The 22,770-nt window shown below is 53.1% G+C and overlaps 5 protein-coding genes across 5 annotated transcripts; 4 read left to right on the top strand and 1 right to left on the bottom strand.

Annotated features, from left to right (window-relative positions):
- The first annotated feature begins 729 nt into the window (after positions 1 to 729).
- HER10_EVM0007181 (TBC domain-containing protein) lies at positions 730 to 5,291 on the top strand. The gene is made up of 2 exons (XM_035476746.1): positions 730 to 3,938; positions 4,004 to 5,291. The coding sequence occupies exons 1-2, from the start codon at positions 2,181 to 2,183 to the stop codon at positions 4,505 to 4,507; spliced, it is 2,262 nt and encodes a 753-aa protein (XP_035330771.1). The 5' UTR covers positions 730 to 2,180; the 3' UTR covers positions 4,508 to 5,291.
- Positions 5,292 to 5,908: 617 nt separating this feature from the next.
- Positions 5,909 to 8,351, bottom strand: HER10_EVM0012739 (eukaryotic translation initiation factor eIF2A; the record flags this gene model as incomplete). The annotated part of the gene is made up of 3 exons (XM_035482125.1): positions 5,909 to 6,331; positions 6,394 to 7,924; positions 8,140 to 8,351. 3 exons carry the CDS (start codon positions 8,349 to 8,351, stop codon positions 5,909 to 5,911), a joined length of 2,166 nt encoding a protein of 721 aa, XP_035331075.1.
- Positions 8,352 to 9,020: 669 nt separating this feature from the next.
- Positions 9,021 to 11,282, top strand: HER10_EVM0002855 (T-complex protein 1). Its single transcript, XM_035472549.1, has 4 exons — positions 9,021 to 9,340; positions 9,408 to 9,562; positions 9,639 to 11,013; positions 11,094 to 11,282. The coding sequence occupies exons 1-4, from the start codon at positions 9,338 to 9,340 to the stop codon at positions 11,151 to 11,153; spliced, it is 1,593 nt and encodes a 530-aa protein (XP_035330511.1). The 5' UTR covers positions 9,021 to 9,337; the 3' UTR covers positions 11,154 to 11,282.
- A 1,986-nt stretch (positions 11,283 to 13,268) lies between these two features.
- On the top strand, positions 13,269 to 17,105 carry HER10_EVM0009022 (uncharacterized protein). The gene is made up of 4 exons (XM_035478524.1): positions 13,269 to 13,713; positions 13,894 to 13,955; positions 14,044 to 14,336; positions 14,409 to 17,105. Exons 1-4 carry the CDS (start codon positions 13,673 to 13,675, stop codon positions 16,890 to 16,892), a joined length of 2,880 nt encoding a protein of 959 aa, XP_035330877.1. The 5' UTR covers positions 13,269 to 13,672; the 3' UTR covers positions 16,893 to 17,105.
- A 1,676-nt stretch (positions 17,106 to 18,781) lies between these two features.
- HER10_EVM0001601 (ankyrin repeat protein) lies at positions 18,782 to 21,290 on the top strand (the record flags this gene model as incomplete). The annotated part of the gene is made up of 1 exon (XM_035471345.1): positions 18,782 to 21,290. Exon 1 carries the CDS (start codon positions 18,822 to 18,824, stop codon positions 21,288 to 21,290), a length of 2,469 nt encoding a protein of 822 aa, XP_035330437.1. The 5' UTR covers positions 18,782 to 18,821.
- Between the last annotated feature and the right edge of the window lie 1,480 nt (positions 21,291 to 22,770).

The following is a 22,770-nucleotide window of genomic DNA, read 5'->3' on the forward strand; positions in this document are numbered from 1 at the left end:
GCATGCTGATATTTGACAATGTCCGGGTGGATCAAGGACATTGTCTCCCCGTTGCCATGGCGGCCTCTGAGTGGTTCAAGGTCCAGGATTAACCTCCCACCCTCCCATGCAGCTTCGCAATGAGGTCGAGTGCTGGTGTGTGACTGCGACTGACTGTGAGTGTGTGTGTGTGTGTCTCCTGGCGGTGCCATGTTTCGCGCGAGGTTCTGCAGCCAGAGAGCCTGTTCTTTTCTTCGGTTTCCCAGCTGGATGGCTGCAGTGATGATCCAGGGCTACCACACCCACTTTGACACAGCCTGCATTCGTCCAATCTGCCGCCTGCATAAACTGAGATCATGATTGCAACTCTTGTTTATCACGCTGCTAGGAGTCGGGATTTCTGGGATTTGTGGAAGGAGTATTCTCTCATAGACCATGTTAGTGTTGTGTACATGCACCACGGACATTGCGCTCTGCAGTCGTTTTGACCACTAGCAGAGTACGTACCCGTTGTGGAAATAGAACCTATCGAGATAGGTAGGTACCTCACAGATAGTACCTCAAGGTGAGTAAATAGGTATCTACCCTACGGAATACCTGGGAGGAGAGACCTTTGCATTGCGGAAAGTGAGGAAGGAAGGGGGAAAAAAGATACGTCCCGTCCAGGTACCGCCGACATCTCCGCCCCCAATCAGAAAGGGGAAGAAAATCTTCTCCACGTCCACCACCTCTCAGGCTCTCCCTCAACCGCGAGTCTCCGTGTCTCTTCCAACTCCTCCCATCCATGATCCCTATCCCGTCCCTCTCTCTCTCTCTCCTTGATTCTTCCCCATTGGCATCTGCATCGGATCCTGTTTTCCCTCCCCCCCTTTCGCCCCGTTTTGCCCTGGTTTTTTCTTCGACAACACCGCCGGAAGGTTGTTCGTCCTGTCTCGTCCGCTGTCTTCCCTGTCCCTGCTTACTTCACTCTTGTCTGCTGTATGCATAGCTCAACTCATCGTTGATTTGCCGCTCATTTGCTTGCTCTCTCCAATCTGCCGTCATTTCGGCTCTACCCAATTGCCCATTGCGTCTTCACCCCTCCTCATCTCCCATCATCTGTTTTTTTTTTTTTTGATCCTCTGCCATTTCGAAAGTCTTGGACTCGCCTCGTCATCTACCTACCTCGAGTCTCATCTGGCATCCCATCCATCATCCCACGCTCGCTACTTTTACCTTGCCTTAGTATTCTTTGGATCCCTTTCGTTTCACTCACCCCTCCAGCCCTATCCCGTCCGTGCCTATCAATTGACACCTCTGCATTATTGTCCGGGTCTTCATACACTATTACATGCCGTCGCTCGCTACCTCACCTTGCCAACAACGCATCCATACCTTAGACCTCGACATACCGCACCAGTAACTATTACCGCTCTTCTTACCGCTAGATTGTCGCCGTTCACGGACTTTACATCGCTGTTTCCTCTATCCGTATCCGTACATTCGTTCACTCGCCCGCACCGCACCGCACCAACAACCGTCAACACGCACAATCTTCTTCCATCGCGTATTATACCATACAACAAGTCCCGTACAATATCAATAACCGAACCCGAGGTCAACGCTTTCAGCTGCCATCATCTCATCTTGTCCTGATTGACGACGCATACTCCCGTCACTGTGTGCTGTCGATACAACACGTCTTGTGACCTTGACAACCGGCCCCCCCGCCGTCACTATCCCAGCCATTTCGAGACACTTCACCTGGGCTTTCGCACACGCTGAGCATCAAGGGGTCTCTCCCCACAGACAGTCTGCCTTCGTCTCGTCTCATCATCCCTCGTCAAAAAGACAAGACGACCAAGCACCAGCCAAGCCCTGAGCCAGGGATTGCCTGCTACGCATAATTGCGCCTTGCGAACCACCCGCGCAACCCGCAACCACTCTCCCACCTCAAGGTTCCAACGCCCAGATCCCAGCAATCATTACAGCATAGCCTGGCCCATTTCCCTTGCTCCACCAACCCGCACCCAGACCCATCCCAAGCAACCTGCCCAAGGGGCCCTCCACCATCCACCCTATTCTGGACTGTTGCCCCGTCCTTCCAAGGCCTGGCCACGACAATCTCGACCAGAGATACCGCCAAACAAGCTTTTTGTCTTGTTTTCTCTTCCTCCCTTTCGTTTCCTTCCTTTCCCTTCTCCTCGATACTCGGCGATGCAATGATGATATACGGGCATCAAGACGTTGATCTCGCGGGTCCCAGTCCAGGTTCACCGCCAGGTATGACGTCCTCAAAGTCGTCAAAGTCCTCTTCCTTCAAGTCCTTCCATTCCGACGACAATAGCGTCCTGGACGACGTTAGCCATTTTGAAGAAATCGGTCTAGACGACGATGCTTCTCATTACGATACACAACGCCCTCGCGAGTCCCATTCGAAGCCCTCTCAACCTTACTCGAGGTCCTACGCCAACGACTTCCGCCCTCCGTCATGGAAACCACCCCATTCCCGCTCTCCGCCAGTGACACGAGACCTCGCGAAGCCTAGAAGCTCAGGTCCCACGGCAGACCTCGCTCCCCACTCTCGCGGTTCCTCTCGACCCCCTTTCCTGAGCTTGAAGACCGACAGCCACGTTCTCAACCGCCGCAGCCCAAGCGCTGGCCGCCTTCCCGATCCCCGTCGAAGCCCGGTGAACCCGGTAAACCCTCGAGGTTTCGCGAGCCACTCGACGACTTCCCTTCAATTCCCTCGCAAGAACCGCAGCCCGAGCCCGAACTTCTCACTATTGCCGAGAGATCCAAATGTGCCCCTGAAACCGCGTCGGGGCAGCTGGCAGTCGAACCAAGACAGAAAATCCACGTTTGAGTTGGAAAAAGAGTGCGACGAGGATGACACGGACGACATTCCCGACGGCCTCATTCTCGACAATGTCCCCATCTCTCCTAGACCCAAGCTTGAGCGCACGCCGAGCAGGCCAACTTCCTCTGGAGCATCTCCCAACCGGCCGCCAAAGGAACGTGTTCGAAGCGTTGGTAACGGAACATCTCCAATCCCAGTTGAGACGGGATGCCTGCGTTCACCGTCGTGGAAGTCCGACACTGCTCTGTCCTCGATTGGCGAACGTGGGCCTGAACCGCTCAAGACTCGGGCCAGAAGCTGGAATCTCGCACTGGCAGAACTCAATGCCGATGCCAAGGACTTGACGGAGAAGCTCGAGGAGCACTCGGATTATGTGCGTGAAAAGGCCGCTGAAAATGCCAACCCTACAGGACGTCACACGTGGAATGGCAAATCTCTCGAACAACACGCCCAGAAGCCCCGCGTCAAGTCCGCTCTTCCCGAACTTCCTTCACTCCGGAGTCAAACCAATATCATGATCGACCCACTTCCAGTTTCCAAGGAAAAGGAGGCTGTGCTCAGCCGCACCAGACCATCATGGCTTCCTCCCAAGGATCCCGCGGAAGAGAAGCGTCACCTGCGTGAATACAAGAAGATGATGGCACGCAGCGCCGAGGCAGATCGTCGCCGTGAGGCTTCGCGTCTCGCGCGGAAGTCTTCACGCGATCTGAAGGTCGACAGCTTGATGCATATTTGGGAGGACGACATCATTCCGAGATGGACCGACGCGATCCGCGAACGTCGCACCCGTGAGCTGTGGTGGAAGGGAATCGCTCCGCGCAGCAGAGGTCAGGTATGGTCCAGGGCCATTGGCAACGAACTTGGCCTTTCGGAAAAGTCCTACAAGGCCGCTCTCGGCCGGTCCCAGGAGCTTGAGGAGCGAGTCAAGGCTGGCAAGGGCGATTCGGAGGATATCCAGAGAGCCGCATGGCTATCAGCTATACGCAAAGACGTGGCCGAACACACATGGCAGGATCTTCGAATTTTCCAAGTTGGCGGGCCCCTTCACCAGAGTCTCGTCGACGTCCTGTTCGCCTATGCGCTGTACCGGAGCGATATCGGCTACGTCAAGGGCTGCAACGTAAGTCCATCGCAAGCCTCACAAATATCATTTGGAGTGCTATCATGAACTAACTCACTTCGCAGACCGTCGCTGCCCTTCTTTTACTGAACCTTCCCTCGCCGTCCGCAACCTTCATCGCTCTGGCCAACGTCCTGAATCGCCCATTGCCTCTGAGCTTTTACTCAGAAGATCCCGGTGCGAAGGCTTCAGCCTACAACCTCGTGATGCAGACTCTGAGCGTCAAGGCTCCCCGCCTTCACGAGCACCTGACCAAAGATATTTCCGAGGGTGACGCGGATTTCTACCTCGGCAACTTCTTCATGGGACTCGGAACCACGCATTTGGCTATGGACGAAGCCGCTCGCCTGTGGGACGTCTACGTCTTTGAGGGCGATGCGGTCCTGGTGCGAGCAGCTGTAGCCACGCTCATGCGTCACGAAATGGCACTCCTTGGCGCCAAGTCGGCTGGAGAAGCCAAGAAGCTGGTCGAAAGCAGCGCCAACAAGGATGGCCGTAAGGCTGTAGTTGGCGACGATGGTGCCGAAGACCAGTGGATGCGATCCGTTCGGGAAGCGGGCAAAGCCTAGTCTGTTCCGAACGGTCTCGTATTGAAAAGTCCTTTTACGCTTGATGAATATTTCGGCTTTGGAAAAATACGACATGATCCTAACTGTTTATATCTAATCTCCTGGGCCGGTGTCGTACCGGCCCTTCCATCGGAGGCAATCGCACATACACCGAAAATCCAATAGCACTCAACTCAACTCACACAAGGCAGTCGGCTGCAAGCTGTCCACTAGTGGGTGTGTATAAAGAGCAACCGGCGTCCGCGGCGCGATGGACATTACCTGTGGGAGCTGGTTTTTTGTAGCAACCTTTTTTGTTGTTTTCTTTCGTCTCTTTGCCTGGGAGGGATATATACTATTCTCATCTGTCGCCTGGATGTTTCGCAGTGCGCGAGCATCCTCATGGACAAGGACAGACATTCTTATTGTGGCATGTAGATATACAGACGCTGGACGCCGAGGAACTTGACCATGCGGAACATGGCAGGCCCGGCTTTTCCTGCGGATAAACCAATGTTCATGTTTCTCCTGGGACGAGAGACGATCCCGGATAGAGGATATAACCTGTATTGGTTCTACAGCGTCGTCGTGTTGGGGCACATCGTTTACCCCGTAAGACAGACGACCCAGGGGTTGGAGTTTAGCATCAAACATTTTCTGGCGTCGCTAGCGATCCGCATCTTGCTTTCTTTTCTTGAACCGGGCGGGGTTCATGGCTTATTTTTTTCTTTCCAGAGGTGTCGATCACCTCTTTGATATCCCATTCGTATCATAGTCGTATTGTAGAAGAACCCGTGTGTACTAGCATTACAACTTGAATCTGCGTCCAAGGTCCAGAATGATAGTGAGACAATCGTGACAGCGCTACTGTGACGTAGCTTTGCAAGGACTATGAGGGTCTGTTGCAAGGCAAACGGTCAAAGACTTCATCTGAGCTGAGATATCCTTCGATCTTATCTATGCAGTGTTCGATTACCATTGGCTCTACAAGAGTATCGTCCATCTCGCGCATCAAGCAGAATAAATATCTTGGGCTGCATCGTCGTATATGCCATCACCGAGATACCGCAAAAAAACATTTAGTCACGATGGACATCATGAACAGCTTGACTTCAGTTGCACTCACAAGCATCACGCATTACGTGTGTCTTCAAATCCGTGAATTAACCTTCCTGTGCAGATGCCCCAACCTCACCTAACCGCCCAAATGGGAAAACAACTGGGAAAGGCTTGTTGTGACGGGCCCCCTTTAGACTTTTCACTCCTCATCATGGCCCCCCTTTTTGGCTACTTTTCCAGGAACTGCGACGACAACTTGTGGGCGGACGATGGCTGGTTTGCTTCCGTCCTCATCTAAAAAACACAACGAAAAAAAAATCACCCAGCCTCTTCATGTGTCATCTCTTGCCTTGACTAACCCTTTTAGTTGACAATCTCCTCCGTCTCCTCGAGAACCTCCTCCACAATCTCCTCAATGATCTGCTCCTCGCCCTCGCTGGTCTGCGTCTTCTGGGAGAGGAGGTAGGCGACAATGTCCAAGGGCAAGCCGAGGTCCTTGCGCTCCTCGGCGACCTCCTCCTCGATAGACTCGCGCCAGGCGACCCACTCGGCGAGATGGCGACGGCGGGCCTCGACGACCTCGCGGTCGGCAGAAGCACCACGGTCCATATCCTCCTGCTCGAAGACGCGGCTGTACTCGCGCAGGTTCTTGCGGATCTGCTTCTGCTCCTCCTTGGTGAGCAGCGTCGGGGGGCGAGGGCGCCACGCGAGCTGCTTGAACTTCTCGATGGGCTCCTCGCGGAGAGCCTCACCCTTGAAGTCGTAGATGTGGTATCCGTTTTCCATCTATAGTCCGTTTCGTTAGTACTTGCATTCATTCAGTCAGGGGAAAAAGCATGATCACATACAGAGTGCTTCCAGGCGGAGGCCCAGGTGGCGACGAAACGTCCTGAGGGGTCCCACTCAATGTCGGTGACACCGTAGTGGTCACCAGTGTTCATGAGCTGGAGGTTGGCGGTCAGGTCCTTGTCTGACTCGGGCTTCTCACCCTCAAAGTCGAGGTCGAAGAAGTCAAGGTCGGAGCTCTGCTGGTTGTGGACGGTGGCGATAACGACGAATCTACCGCGGGGGGACCAGTAGATGGCGTTGCTGTTCTTCTTCTCCAGGGTGCGGAGGTGCTTGAAGTTGCCAACGACGTTGCCCTTGGCCTTCTCGGGGCAGAAGAAGGAGACGGAGGTCTTGGGGGCGACGGCGACAGCGCCGACGGGCTCCGTTGTCGTGATGATGACGAACCTGTCACCCTTGGGCTCCCAGGCAAAGTTAATGACTGTGTCCTTGATGGTGTCGACAACCTCGACAGGAACGCCCTTCTCCTTGATGCGGAAGATCTCGAGAGTGGTGGCCTGGGACTTCTTGGACTTGGAATGACGGTCGACCTTGACGCAGAGGTATGAGGCATCGGATTGCCAGTGGAGCTTGGCGTCAGAGACGCTGAAGAGGGGCAGTTGACGGACAACCTCCTTGCTGGGGATGCTCATAAGACCAACCTTGGCGGGGTTGCTGCCAATTTCGGGTGTCCAGTAGGTAAGAAGCTGCTCGTATGTCTTGATACCTTCTCTTTGGACGCTAGCCGGGGCCCAGTCGAACTCCATGATACCCTCGATCTTAATGGAAGTCTTGTCGAGGAGGTTCATGCGGGGGAGCTCGTAGACGGAGATACCGGTCTGGTAGTTGAGACGCGCGACGTACTTGTCATCGGCGGACCACTTGAAAGCGGGCCAGAGCAGCTTGCGCTGCTTTGCCTCGTCCATACCCTCCATATCCAGGTTGGCGAAGGAACGAATGGGCTTGCCAGACTCGACACTCCAGATAACGTAGTTCTTGCCATCATCATCGACAGACAAGGCCGGGTGGCCCTCGTCGGGGATGGAGATGGGGCGAGCAGACCATGTCACCAGGTACTTCTCGGAAGGAGACCAGTCGACAAAGGTGACGAAGGGGTGGGGGAAACGCTTCTGCCTTGACCATGACGGGCCACCCCAAGTCTGAACACCCTGGGCATGGACCGAGGTGAGGTAGGTTCCCTGTGGTGACCACCGGATGAAGCTGTCTGTCCAGTTTTGACGGTCAACAACGTTCTCGGGGACGTCCTTCTCGTTGTTCCAGAAGACGCCAACGGTGTCACCGCGGTACATGGCGAACTGGTCTCTTCCACGTCCGCTAGGGTCCTTCATGAATGATCTCAGGTGCTCGGTCTCGGTGAACTCCTCAATGTGAGGCGGGGTGTACTCCTCGTGGACCTTGCCTTCGCGGCCGTAGCGGTCGACATCGGTGAGCTTGTTGACGCGGAGGGTGTGCTTCTTGTCGAGAGGGACCTGGTCGAGTCCACGAACGGCAGCGGCGGCTTCGCTGGGGGAGGAGTACTCGACAAAGGCAAATCTGAGCGGTCATGGTCAGCATCGCTGTTTTGTCTCGAGCGCGATCTCCATCTCTTTGGGTCAGATCCGAGATGGGGATCCACTGGGCCAAACGTACCTCAGCGACTTTCCATTGTCGCCCATGGGCATGTAAATCAGGTCCTCTCTCGTCTTTCCGACAGAGTTCAGCTTCTTCAGCAAGAACTTGACCAGCTTGGGCTTCTGGTCCTCGTTGACTTCGGGAAGGCCATCGATGACCACGAAGGTGTCGTATCCCTGCTCCAGCTCTCGTTGACTTCGGGAAGGCCATCGATGACCACGAAGGTGTCGTATCCCTGCTCCAGCTGGACCTCGTACTTCTCGCGCAGGTCGGAGATGTCGATCTCCTCCTCATCGTACTCGTCGTCGTCGAGATCTGCCTCGCGCAGATGGTCGAAAGAAGGCGCCATGATTGCGACGACTGGATCAGTCAACAGTCGAGGTGTGGCGGTTGTGAATTCTTCGGATCGGGGGACGGAAGGGGAAGGGGGTGCGTGTCTCTCGGTGAGGAAGCGTTGCGATGGCCTTTCTGTGGTGGGAGGAAAAAAAGAGGTGCCAAATAGAGTGGGGTCTGGGTGGCTTTCCAGTGGTTGAAAAGTGCCCCGCGATTTTCTCGGTTTTTTTGTGAGGGTTTTCGGCTTGCGGAGCGCTTCAATGTGGCTCTGGGTGCAGGGCAAATTCGGTGCAAACTCTATGAAACGGCTCTGGAGATTTGGATGCTAGCGGCTTATTGACTGAATGGATTTCATGTCTTGAAGGGAAGTTCTACAGGGGTGGCAAAGGGGACCAAACAACTATCGCGCACACAATTTGGACCTCGTTTTGGAAAGTTTTTGGTGATATGGCACTTTCGTGTGGGCTGGATTATTCGGTTGTTCCGGCCCCGGAGAGAGCCCCTCGCTACTGCCTGGGGCCTTGGGTCCTTAAGGAAGGTACTGCGATACCTCGTCGCAACGGCCACTTCTAGGAGGGTCACGTGTGGATTCTGCCGGTCGTCACCGTCAGGTACACTTTCCCAATCGGACTGCTCCAGGGTCAGGTCTCTTACCGCCTAGAGATCCTAAGCTCCCGCCATAAGATGTACCCCGCCAGGTGCCCAATTGCTGCCATGACCGGTAGCGCGCACTGACCACTAGTAATTGCTACAGTGGAGGATGGACGTCTGTAGAAACACCACAGCAGCTCTGCTTCGCTGACCACACTGCCTGGAAGCTCCTGCCCAGCACACCCCACTTCGCCAGGCTGAACCCCCCCAAATTTTCTACGACGATTTTCTCGGTGAAGCTCTCCCAAGGCTGAGGATTCCGTACAACCCAAATACCTTTGCTTTCCCCCCCACTCACCCAGTCGCCGATTCGACTTTCGATACAGAGTGTCTGCATAATACACATTCATCATGGTTCGTCTCAAACACCTATACCCCCTTGGATGTGGCCCAAGATGCTAACAACTATGTGCCCCTCCAGTCGTCCTTCAGCCCGACACAAATCTTCGAGGACGGAACTACCGAGGAGAAGGGAGAGAATGCCCGTCTCTCCGCCTTCGTTGGCGCCATCGCCGTCGGCGACCTCGTTAAGAGCACCCTCGGCCCCAAGGGTATGGACAAGATTCTGCAGTCTGCGTATGTTGAACCCCGCCAAATTCAATAACCCCCCATTTACCGCCTTGATCCACTGACATGGCTGACAAACGTCCAGATCGACTGGCGAAATCATGGTCACGAACGACGGCGCTACCATTCTGAAGTCTATTGCCCTCGACAACGCGGCGGCCAAGGTGCTGGTGAACATCTCCAAGGTCCAGGACGATGAGGTCGGTGATGGTACCACCTCCGTTGCCGTCCTTGCGGCGGAGCTTCTGCGCGAAGCTGAGAAGCTCGTCGACAAGAAGATCCACCCCCAGACCATTATCGAGGGATACCGGATAGCAAGCCAGGCCGCCCTCAAGGCCCTGAAGGAGTCAGCCGTCGACCGCAGCAACACTCCCGAGGCATTCAGAAAAGACCTGCAGGCCATTGCCCGCACAACCCTCAGCTCCAAGGTCCTGGCCCAGGACCGCGACCACTTCTCTAAGCTCGCCTGCGATGCCGTGCTGCGACTCAAGAACTCCTCCGATCTGAGCCATATCCAAATCATCAAGAAGGCCGGTGGCAAGTTGAGCGACTCGTACCTCGACGAGGGTTTCATTCTCGACAAGAAGATTGGTGTGAACCAGCCCAAGCGCCTCGAGAAGGCCAAGATCCTGGTCGCCAACACCTCTATGGACACAGACAAGATCAAGATCTTTGGCGCTCGCGTCAAGGTGTCAACGACGAGCAAGCTGGCCGACCTCGAGAAGGCCGAGAAGGAGAAGATGAAGGCAAAGGTGGAGAAGATTAAGTCGCACGGCATCAACTGCTTCATCAACAGACAACTCATCTACAACTGGCCCGAGCAGCTTTTCACCGACGCCGGCATCATGTCCATCGAGCACGCCGACTTTGATGGTATTGAGAGATTGGCGTTGGTGACGGGCGGTGAGATTGCCTCAACTTTTGACCACCCCGACCAGGTCAAGTTGGGACAATGCGAGCTTATTGAGGAGGTCATCATTGGCGAGGATACCTTGATCAAGTTCTCCGGTGTCGCTGCTGGCGAGGCATGCACCATTGTGCTGCGTGGTGCCACAGATCAGCTTCTGGACGAGGCAGAGCGCAGTCTCCACGACGCGCTTGCCGTCCTGTCACAGACGGTGAAGGAGCCATGGACCACTCTGGGTGGTGGATGTGCTGAGATGGTTATGGCAAAGGCTGTCGAGGGTGCCGCCACTCGCGTCGAGGGCAAGAAGCAGATGGCTGTCAGCAGCTTTGCGACTGCGCTGCGCCAGCTGCCCACCATTTTGGCCGACAACGCAGGTCTCGACTCTGGCGAGCTTGTGGCCCGTCTGAGAAAGGCGATTTACGACGGCATGACGAATTATGGATTGGACCTGCTGTCGCCCGGTGGTGGTATCACCGACATGCGCGACTTGGGTGTCGTTGAGAGTTACAAGCTGAAGAGAGCGGTTGTTTCGTCTGCCAGTGAGGCAGCAGAGGTACGTGCCATACCGGCCTAGCAACGCCTTTGGCGCTGATTGAGCGAAAATGTTTGGGATGAACGACTAACACACAGTAGCTTCTTCTCCGCGTAGACGACATCATTCGCGCTGCTCCTAGACAACGGCAGCGCGCTTAAATGACATGCCAGTGATGGCAGCACATGAGAGTTTTTCTCGGCAGGAATGGGAGGTCAAGAGAGAGCAAGAAAAAAAAGTCATATTCGCATGTTGACGTTGGGTCAAAAGACAAAAAGTGAATACCATAGACCGGAGGGGATCAATCTTGGGCTGAATGAATCAATGGCAGTGTCATGAGCGATTTGAGCGTCCATGGGTGAAATTCGATGATTACAGCGTGACTTGACAGGATGTCGACACTATGTGTGATGGCCGAATAAGGTGTTCTTCATAGATTTGATGCTCCCGATGAGAGCAAGAGACCGGCATCGGACAAGACGAGGTCAGTAGCTGACATGTGGCTGAAATGTGAGGCTTCCTCCGCCCTACCGTATCGGACGGGAAAGATGCGGCTTAGAATGGGACGACAATAAGCTTTGCGGTGCCGTTGGCTGGCGAGGAAGAGGAAGGTTTCCATGTGCATGATCGACGCGGAAAGCCGATGACAGCTAGGGGTACCACGGTAATTGAAATAGGCAGAAGGATTAATGACTTGATTTCTCCGCACGACTTTGGTTGAGAAGTTGAGTTTCTGGGTGTCCGTGCAAGTTGCAAAAGTACCAGGAACTCGTGTTTGTATCAGCAAATGAATGGTGAGTACTTGGAGTTTCGTCCTTCCATCGTTTACGCTCATGACATCCGAACTCTGACCAACGTCGTTCATCTCAATCTTGCCATCCATACCAGCATTCCTTCCGTCTCTTGTATTGTCCCAAAATTACAGGCCACGGGTTTCTGGTCCAAAAAAGATGAGAGAAAGATGGCAGCATAAAAGGTCAGGTCCACCGGGCCCGCAGATCGGAATGTCGAGGGATGGAGCCGGAGGGCAAGCATTGCCCATGAGTCGCATTGATTCCGTTCTTTTTTCTCCACACACAACCACAGCCGCTCTCACCAAGGACCAATATGTGCGGTACGAGGTACACGTACAACTGTGGCCGTGCAGAAAGCATCCCTCCGGATTGAAGTCAGGAGTAAGGCGTACCAAGTAAGGATTCGACTCCTATTCCTATTCTCTCTGCCGGTTCCAGTTACTTGGGCATGGCTTGATGAACCCGTCAGCTAAGGTAAGGTACGGCGGACCTGAGTACTCTTACGCATCCCGTTCCTGGGAAAGCCACATCAACCGTTACAGAAAGCCGCGCACATGACGCCATGCTTTCGTCTGTTTGTCTTTCCCGTTTTTTTTTTTTTCTGGTACTCCATACTCCGTACGACTTGTTCATATTCTTCAACCCCAGTATACAAACGGCCCCGTTTGTACGCAGTCTCTGTACTCCGTAGCGAAGCGACAACACAGGCCCAGGTCCAGGCCCCAGGCCAAGGCCCATAAGCATCCCAACCCGTCGCGTCCCACGCCACGTTCCTTGGACGACCATTGACCATGGACCAGTGCTCAACACGATACGGGCCAGAGAGTCGGAGAGACTACTACCTACTCCGTACCAGACGGGGATTTGCAGCTTCCAACCAAGGTTCTTGGTGCACCCTCGTGTGTGGACCGGCTGTACGGCACAATGACGGTAGAATGCTACGCCGTACTGGACGGGAGGCCCGCTACAACATGATTGGCCCGTACCTTGGTCAGAGATAGAAAGAAGGCACAGCAAACGCTGGATGGACTCTCCCAGCCCCTCCAAGTTTCCCGAGTTCTAACTAAAAGGTGGGAAAGAGGAAAGGTTTGGCACTTGGCAGTCGTCGTTGGTGCCATGGTGGTTGCTTGCTTCCCTTCCCGTCTGGCTGTTTGCCTCGTGTTACCTACCTTACCTACCTCTTTCTGTAATTACCTTGTACAGCAATCACAGCAATTAAGTGCCTCATTCGGTAGCTCGATGGCTATTAGGTGTGTGTAGCGACAGTAGCGACTGCAGCCAAGCAGGCCAAGATACCAGATAGTAGGTATTGCCTGATACCTTACTTTCCGTATCGAAGTATCCCATCGGGTGGACGTCTCTGTTTGTCACTCGTGTGTGTGTCGGGCGTACGCTAGCCATTCTTCAGGAAGCACTACCCTCGAGCCGGCCTTGTCTTGCATGTTTCTTCTATTCCTTCTTCCCCATCCCCCTCGTCTTTGTCCTTGTTCTCTCTCTTCCCTTTCTCTATTTCTGATCTGGGCTTGGTTCAGCTTTGACCTTGCTTTAGCCTTAAACCCCCCCATCAGCTTACCTGCCTACTTGTCTGCCTTGGGTTGTCTTGTCACCTTGCCTGCCGCTTCCATCCTTTCCATAGGCGCGTGCCGCTACACCACACTCAAGCAAAGTCCTGTTTGCCTCCGAGTGTAAGAATTGGACCAAGGAACGTCATGGTCGCATTGGATTTTGCTTACCTCACAGTAGCATGATCCTTTGGGCATTCTTCTTTGGTTCTTCTTCTCGCATCCCAGATCATTCCCCCGTCATCTATTTATCCTGTTACATCTGGAGTCGACGTCTCTCCGCTTGCCAAGCCGGCGCTGGGTAGGGCAAGTTGACAAAGGCCGATGGCGGCCCCGCTGAAGAGACATGGCATCTTGGCGGCTTGGTGAGTAAACGCCCTCATTCCTTGCTGCATTATCCGTACCTTTTACCTGCTATGCGGTCTCAGATGGCATCAGAAAAAGTCTCAAAACCTGCAGCTTTTTGACACAATTTCTCCCATGTCTCGCCCAATCGTATTTGGATCTTAGCCAGTGACATTTGCTGACATTGACTCTGTTCCCAGTATTCTACTACTTGCATGCACAGCATGGATATCCTCACGGTTTAACAGCAGCGCTGCTTTTGGTCAGTAAACCCACGGACTCTCTACCTTGCCTTCTTTACAGATTGCGACACAACCATTGCATAAACGACAATTTCTAACACCAAGCAGAGCGGCCAATACACTTCTCTATCCTGACGCTCCTCGAGCCCGGTCTACTTATTACGATATGGTGCAGACAGATCTCGCCCTGGAAAAGTTCAAGCAGCAGCGGGTATCAACTGGCAACCTTTTCAACCTCGAAAAATGACTGGCAAAGACGATTCCAAGCCGGCATCGATGTCGCGCGCAACCCTCGGTTCTTGTTGTCGCCCTATTTCTTCCTAGGATGCGCTATCGTACTGCGATCACTGCTCTTTTGGCGCACCATCCGCACCATCCACTGCTCTTGGGAGAGCTTCGAGGTTCGTAGACCGAGAGCTGTCGCAAAGCTGAAGAATTCCCATGGCCGTGAAGAACTAACACGCCGCGCACAGGTATTCCTCCCAGCTCTTGTCGTCCTTTACACAACGTTTTCTCCCTCCACCATACGACTCCAACAACACAATGGCGACCAAGCTCGATCTCGACGCTGCTGCAATTTTGCTCACTTGCGCTACTTCGTCATCGCCATCGCTTGGGCCTGCGCCACGAGGGCCACTCTCGCCCTATCAACACAGTCGGCCGGCGCAATATGTCCCGCAGGCTTTCTTCGGTGGGAGAGACAAATCCCCATAGCCCAGGTCGTTACTGTCATTTTGGATGCACTGCTGCTGTTTTACCTGTCGAAATGGCGGCAGGACACTGTGGATGATGCACCGCAGGCTTGGGGATTCGTGTCAAGACTCTTTCTAGGCTCCGCAGGTGTTCTGACTTTGCTTGCCTGTTTCTCCCTCCATAACGCTCGAAACACCCGTTGGGCGTTTGGACTTCACTTTGTCGAAATCAGAGATCTACTGATGGATAGCACAGTGGCGTCACTGGGGCTGATTTTGGGATTTTATGTCATGAGTGACATGCATCCTAGCACGTTGGGCATGATTGTCACTGCTTCAGGCGTTTATGCCCATCAGCTCGTCCGCATGCTGCAGGCCGCGCTACCCATGGACGGCTCTTGGCCCTACATGATAGCTAGTGGTCTTACGATAGTCGGCGTCGGCCTCCTTTTGCGGTACGAGAAGGACATCGCCAGCGCCTCTGGATCTTCGCCGGGAGATCCACGGCTCATTAGGTTTCTCTTGATGTGGTACGTCGTCCTCGTTGGCGTCCTCTGTGGAACCTACCTCATCTTCTACCCGGACCTTAACTCCACCGATACTCTATCCTTCCCCGATCTTCTCTCTGCGGCCAATACCAAATCCGACACCTGGATCGCGAGAGCGAATCAGAGCTCCACCCTCGAGGTCGCGGCGAACGAATATCAACAGCGTTATGGCGTGGCGCCGCCTCCCAACTTTGATAAATGGTATGAGTACGCTGTCGCCAACGGTTCGCCCATCATCGACGACTTCAGCCAGATAAACGACGATTTACTCCCGTTTTGGGGCGTTGAGCCGAAGGTCCTACGCGATCGTACCAAGCATTCCTTGGAGATCCCCTGGCTTGGCATTGGAGGCATTCGGATTCGTGGGGGGAAAGTCAACGTGGCTCCCGGTACGCCTGGATCCCACATGTGGATGATGACCTCTATGAAGAACATGATTGAGGATTTTGCCGAGCATCTCCCCGACATGGACTTTGCCATCAACCTGAACGATGAGCCTCGCGTGGCGATCCCTTTCGAAGACATGTCTGGGCTTCACAGCGTTGGCTTGGAATCGAGAACGAAGCTCCTTAATTCGAAGGGCCGAAAGACATTTGACAGATCCAAGTCAGCAGTCTGGGGTGACGACGATGCTGTTAAGGGACCTGAGCAGCGGTCCCCCTTCTTCGAAGACCGCATCCGAGATCAAAACTACTACGACTTTGTTGCTCCAACCTGTCCGCCTGACTCGGCCGCCCGGAACACGAGATGGTGGAGCCGCAAAGAGGCGTGCCGTGGATGTCTCCTGCCGCATGCTATCCGCGTCTTTGAGGCGCTCGAGAACCCCGTTGTGTCGAACTGGACCTCAGCTACAGACCTCTGCCACCAGCCGGACTTGGCGTACCTTCATGGATTTCTATTGTCTCCGGCGCCGGCCCTTTTCACCAGAGATGCGTTTCCCGTATTCAGTCAAAGCAGGACGTCAGGATTTGCCGATATATTGGTGCCTTCGCCTTGGAACTATGATGACAAGGCTGCGTATGATGAGAACGAGGACATGGAATGGAGCAAGAAGAAGAATACCATGTTCTGGAGGGGGTCATCGTCGGATGGGTATGCAGCCTGGGGCTCGTGGCAGGGTTTCCTCAGGGCTCGGTTTGTCCAGGCTGCAAATTCGATGATGAGGGTCACCAAACTCCAACAGGATGGTCGGACGCTGGTGTTGGGACCGGATGATCTGCCAAATGTTGATGTTGGCTTCGTGAGCAGATGGACCAAGTGTCACCGAGAGGACTGCCAAAGCGAAAAGGATACCTTCTGGGGCATCGGCCAGGACTCGCCCGACAAGTCCCAGGTCCCCTTCACTGACCATTGGAAGTACGCACACCTGATGGACCTCGACGGCGCGGGATTCAGCGGGCGCTTCATCCCCTTCCTCCGCAGCAAGAGTCTCGTATACCGCTCCGGCCTCTTCCGGACTTGGTTCAATGAGAGGGTCCACGCGTGGCGTCACTACGTCCCGGTCGATGTGCGACTCCACGAGCTGTGGGATCTCCTTTCGTACTTTGGAATTGACACGGAAGGCAAGAGGCGAGCAGAGGCCATTGCGGAAGAAGGCAGGGCGTGGAGCCGCAAAGCGCTCCGGAGAGAGGACATGCGTATTTATATGTTCCGGCTACTGCTGGAATGGGGACGGCTTGTGGACGATGAGAGAGATCAACTTGGTTTTGCGGTTTGATGAAATACCCCTTTTTTCTTGATCTTCATTGCAATACCGGTTCGATAGCATTGGATGCATGGCGTAACTTGGATAAGAACTGGGCATCCGGCGTTGGGTTGATCAGAAGGCTGGCTCATGCTTGACATGCCATTGATAGAGCATCTAGGGATAACGAGGAACGAACACGATTATAGGTAGCGGCTTTTGGCCACCTTAGGCACATAAATGAGGACATCGCTGTCATGTGGCACTTCAAGTCGGTTTTCTTCAGATTTATCATTGTAAATTGCTAAGGTCTTCTGATCAGAGTTGTTATAATCGGCTTTCGCATTGATTCATTGGGCTGTGTATACCCAATTCAGTATCGATAATAACCTCCCGGCCATCGATTCGCAACTATGAGTTTCGACTCAGCCATCCTCCATGCACTCAGACCGAGATACCGCTCACTCTATCCGCTGACATCCAGTACCTCTACAAAACATACCTAATCTTCAGTGTGTCTCTAAGCTCTGATTGGAAGGTTGGACTTGCCGCATCTGCAGGAGTGACAGGGTAAGCGCCTGCCTGCACAATTTGCTTGGGCTTACCTTATTCCCATTGGCACCTTAAGGTACATTGAGGCAACTGCCGCAGCAGGCAAGAGGTTCGGCCGGCTCTTGACCGTATTTGTTCATGCAATACGTAGGCTGGTGTAATGACATGACTGCGATCCCAAGCTGGCAATTTACTGATTTCTCGTCCGACGCGAAACTATAGCCTGATCACATTTTCTTACTCACCCTCAGGACGAGGCTCCTCCAGTGCTGCATGTCCTTGCCTCTTGTTCTGCCTTCTCAATCGTGAGCATCAAATCGCTAGTATCCGCGTTCCTCAAGTCCACCAAGTCTTCTGAAAACAGCGACTGTCGCTCAGATGCTGGCACCGACTTTCGGAATGATAGCCCATCTTCCAAGGACACCGCAGGAACAGCAGAGGACAAATTCTATGGCAATCTGGATGCGCCTGCAAGGGAAGAAATGACCTCCTCACGAAAGACGGGTAAATCTATTGCACGTACCGCTACAAGGAAACCAAATGCATCTCCTCACGGCATCAAGATCCTAGTCCCGCAACCACCGGACAAGACAGGCTGCGTGGACATTGTGGCCATTCACGGGCTTAACGGTCATCGCGAAGAGACATGGACGGACAACGCCCCATTGTCTTCATTTGCCATAGTCTTGGGGGTCTGGTTTTCAAACAGGTACGCGCAGTGCCCTCTGTTCCGGCCCTTTCTTCCTGCCTTATCCTCTTTTCACATTTCCTCTGCAATCTTCCGCAGGATTTCGCTGCTTTGCGAAGCCACGAGAAAATTCTTGCTGACAGAGAGTCAGGCCGTAATCATGGCCCATGTGCAAGATCGCCACTACCCCTGTATCTTGGACCGTATTCGCGGTGTGGTTTTCTTCGGCACCCCGCATCGCGGCTCGAGCCTAGCTACGTGGGACGAAATCGGCACTCGCATTGCCAAAGCTACTACACTTGGATACGCGACCAATAGCAAATTATCGAGCAACCCGAAAGTCGATTCAAAGTTTCTTAAAAGTGTATCAGAGTCTTTCGCAGCCCGCGGGGAAGAGTTTGAAGTCAGAAGCTTCTATGAGACTGAGCGGATGAAGGGTCTGAATTGCAAGGTACCGTGGTCAGCCAGGCATTAGGATCCTCCTATACCCTGTAAGGTGGTTTGTGTGGAACTGACAACTAGAACTCCAGGTCGTCGAAAAAGAATCAGCCACATTGAACTGGCCTAAAGAATTACCCATTGCCTCGAACGCCAACCACTCAGCCATCTGCAAGTTTCCGTCATCAGAAGACTCAAGATACAAGGCTGCTTCTCTAGCCATCCGCGAGGCGGTGGGAAGATCGGGATCAAGAAGTGATGTTCGTGAGTATAACTAACGGCAAATGCCATTGACCATCGACATATCGACTAATGGAACCCGAGGGTTCGATCCGGCGGCAATGGCTTGTCTAAGGGAATTGAACTCGGAATACGAAAACCATCTTGACCAGATCGACGACCCGATACCCAAGACTTGCGAGTGGGTTACATCACATGAGATATGGACTCTATGGGACTCGGTACCAGGCTCAGCCCTCCTATGGATCTCAGCCGATGCTGGCTGTGGAAAGTCGGTAGTAGCGAAGTATCTCGTCGACTTTTTCCAAAAACGAACCTTCAGCGCACATCTCCACACCCATGTCTGCTACTTCTTCTTCAAGGAAGGACTAGAAAACCAGGACAATGCTTCGTCAGCTGTTTCGGCGGTCCTTCACCAGCTACTCTCCAAACAAAGTCGGGTAATGCACCATGCCATGGCCAAATACCTCAGCATGCCGAAGACTAGTTTCAATCGCTTTCCCACACTTTGGTCTATTCTACTAGCGGCAATGGATGATAGAAACACAAAAAGCATGGTGTTTATACTAGATGGTCTAGATGAGTGCGAAGAGAAGTCCTTGGATGAGTTCGTCAAAGCTCTGGCCGACTTCTTCCAGTCTCGCAAAGAATTAACCGCCGATTCGAGGCCAGCCTGTAAAATCGTTCTCCTAAGCCGACCGCTCAACTCATTCGAACGCAGGTTTGGACTCCGGTTGGGCAATGGTAATCTTAACATTGGCTCACAGGACAGCAAGAATGGTTGCAGTTTCAGGCTTAGTGCCGAGGAAGAGAGTGTCTCCGTTGCGAAGGATATCGCTCAATTCGTGATATCAAAAGTTTCGGATCTTGGTCAGCAATCGGAATTGTCTACTGAAATTCTTGATCGACTGAAAAAACGTCTTATCAGCAATGCCGATTACACTTTCCTCTGGGTGTCTTTGGTCTTGAACATCGTAAAAGAAGCTGAAGTTGACGGAATTTCAATGGGCCAGATCGAAGCCATCTTGGCGACTACCAAGCTCGAAGACGTTTACGAAAAGCTTTTGTCCGGTCGAGCATCACCCTTGAAGACCAGAAAGGTTTTACTACTCATCCTTGCAGCCGTTCGCCCATTGACTTTAGATGAGTTATGCGGAGCTGTGGAGGTCAATCAAGACTACCACGAACAGCCAGATACAAAAGAGTCAAAACGAGCTTTGAACCACTCAGAATTGAGACTCTCTGAGGAACAGCTCGGTCAGCAGAAGAAGGTGTTAGAGCTTCAGGCCTTCCAAAAGCCCGGAACTGCCAGGGCCACGACGACGGTCTTATCACCAAACTCCTCATCTTCAGCAGTTAGACCAGGGAAGAAGAATACGAGACGAAGAGTCGTCACTAGAACCGGAAGTATAATGGAATCAACAAATCTCACGCCAAAGCTGAAGAATACTGAGAGACGAGGTATGACGGCTGCTTCCCTCCGGCCTAAGGCGAATAACACTACCATCAATCGACAGCCAGCAACGCAGATGCGAACGGTTTCTAATCTGCAAGAGCTACAAATTTTGGTGCACAGGCCGTTTATCAATCATCTACGGCAAATTTGCGGCCATTTTGTCAGGATTCGCAATCAGAAAATATATCTAGTCCACCAGACAGCCCGCCAATTCCTTCTGGATAGAGATGGCGAGCTCGATTTCAAGATGATTCTTCGATGGAAAAGGCGTTCTCTAGCCACAGACCAAGACAGGCAGAAATCAGGAAGCTCGGAGCTTGTCTCGCAATGGCAACATTCAATCAGTCTGGCGGATGCAAACATGTACATGCTTCAACTTTGCGCTGATTACATCAATTTGATCCAGTCAGAGGAGCCTTTCAATAAGACTGTCTTGGACCACCACGAAGCGAGCGTTTATCTCAAAGAGTGTCGCAACGATCCTCGTCGGGCATTCCTAAGATACGTTTCACGTCACTGGCTAGACCACTATCGACCTGTACGGGAAGATCTGAAGCGCCCCTACGACTACCTGCTCCAACCAAACACTTCTCACTTCAACGCGTGGATTATATCCCATGGTTCTTGGGTGCCGGAGGAGCAACGGAGAGGTCTGGAAGCATCGGGTCTCTCCTACCAGACGGGCCCTGGCAGAGTCGAACTACGTCAGGATGATGCCAACGCTGGTCCTTCGGAGAAGGAAGAACAGGAACTTCAAGCGGCTCTGCAACATTTCAATCTCATGGGCAACGAGATTGATTTGTACGACGAAGAGTATATTAATGGGAAACGATACTGGAAAGCAAAGGACTACATGGATGCAGGCGATGCCGGCACCTCAGACGAAGATGAGGAACTTGACAAGGACTTGAAGGAATCGAAGGCAACGATTCCTGATCGTATGCAGTACTATCGCCAACAGCAGAGTCGGCGGGTGGTCGAAAGCATTGCCGAGGGTAGAAGCGCAACCTCGGCTTCCATGGCAAATCCGACTTCGTCTCGATCCTGGCTGAGGTGATGATTCCATCGAACTCGGATGTTCACCACCAGACCAGTCGTGGAGTAACTGTAGATATTCAAGCTACTAGACGATGAATGGGGCTTCTTCAAGGCAAGCCTGATCATTCTGACGGCCAAACCCAACCTGCTGCCATTTTACGAAACGTTGTAGGGAAGTTGTGAGGTAAATGAGAAGATATGAGCAGGTGAACGAAGGCGGTTCAAACACTGGTGATGCTGGCCATTTCCGCACATGAATCAAGTTGCGATAGGATGAATGGAATGAGCCATTGTAGAACACAATCATCCCTCGCGGCTGCGAATATGAGATTCACTTCATTAAGAGGTTGAGAGTACCTATACATTCCATCTTACGTTCAACTCTTGCCTGCCAAATATCACGACCTACGTGCGATACGTACCGTCTACCACACCAGCTCTGCTTCAATCGGGGTTGTATTCAACGGCTTTCCACCTGCCTGCTGCAAAGCAGCGCCTCCCGAGCTGCACATCTACCTATCTCCCAGCGCCGGCAGTCATACGGAAGCACGGAGAGCTACACATGAACAGCAACTCCGCCTGACCCAGCCCAAGGAGTGAAATGCCACGACACCCAAAGAGATCCAAGATACCTACACTTCAGTGACTTCCTGTCAAACTCTCCTCTGTGACTCGGAGATGGCGCCTGTGAGACGCGGGGTCGGATTGTTGGGTGTCTCAGCCGCGACGGATGGGGCTGGCGCTGTCTGACAGGAGGCGCGACTCTGAGCGCTTCTGATAGGTAGGTGTACCGGTGAAGCATTGGAGAAGGTGACATGTAGGCTACGTTTCTCACCCGGACCTATGCTGAGGTCTCCTTTACAGAAAGCCACGCAAATCTACTTGCGGAGCAAACCGGGGGGTATCAAGCGTATTGCAGCACCTGACGATGAAAGCTGTTGAGAACGGCGGCATGTCAGGGTGACACGAGTGACATCAGAGATCGTGATATTCGGGCATTTTTGGGGGTAGGAAGTGTATTTTCACATGTCTTTGATCTGATCTGCGTTTCTGTCGAGAGGTAAGGCAGCCAAAGAGCAACGCAGTTTAGTCGGATACCGTGACATTGAGCCTGCGCTGGGTATCATTCTGCAGGCTGTCACGAGGCCCTGGATGACGGCTATTCTTGATAAGGATATGAATGATAATAGGTGTCGAAGAGGGGCTTGTTCGTTATGCAGCAAGCTGTCTGAGTGAGAAATGGTATTCATGTATCGTGTGATTGGCGGTCAGGGAAGCGTTGTTCCACGTCTTGGGACTGAGGCGGTGAATAGGAGGTCAAATATGGACCTGACTGAGACTTGGGGGGATCCTCCGTAGTGTCAATCTGTGTCACGATTCGCTGCGATTTCGAACCGGTTTCATCAGTTCGGTTATCTACTTTGAGTGAAGACAGCATGTGAGTAATTAGCGGTTGGCAAGACTTAGAGAAGTGTGAGTTAGGTAGGTATGCTTGAGGC

Source organism: Colletotrichum scovillei (assembly GCF_011075155.1).
Source record: "Colletotrichum scovillei strain TJNH1 chromosome Unknown Contig00008, whole genome shotgun sequence".
NCBI classification, from domain to species: domain Eukaryota; kingdom Fungi; phylum Ascomycota; class Sordariomycetes; order Glomerellales; family Glomerellaceae; genus Colletotrichum; species Colletotrichum scovillei.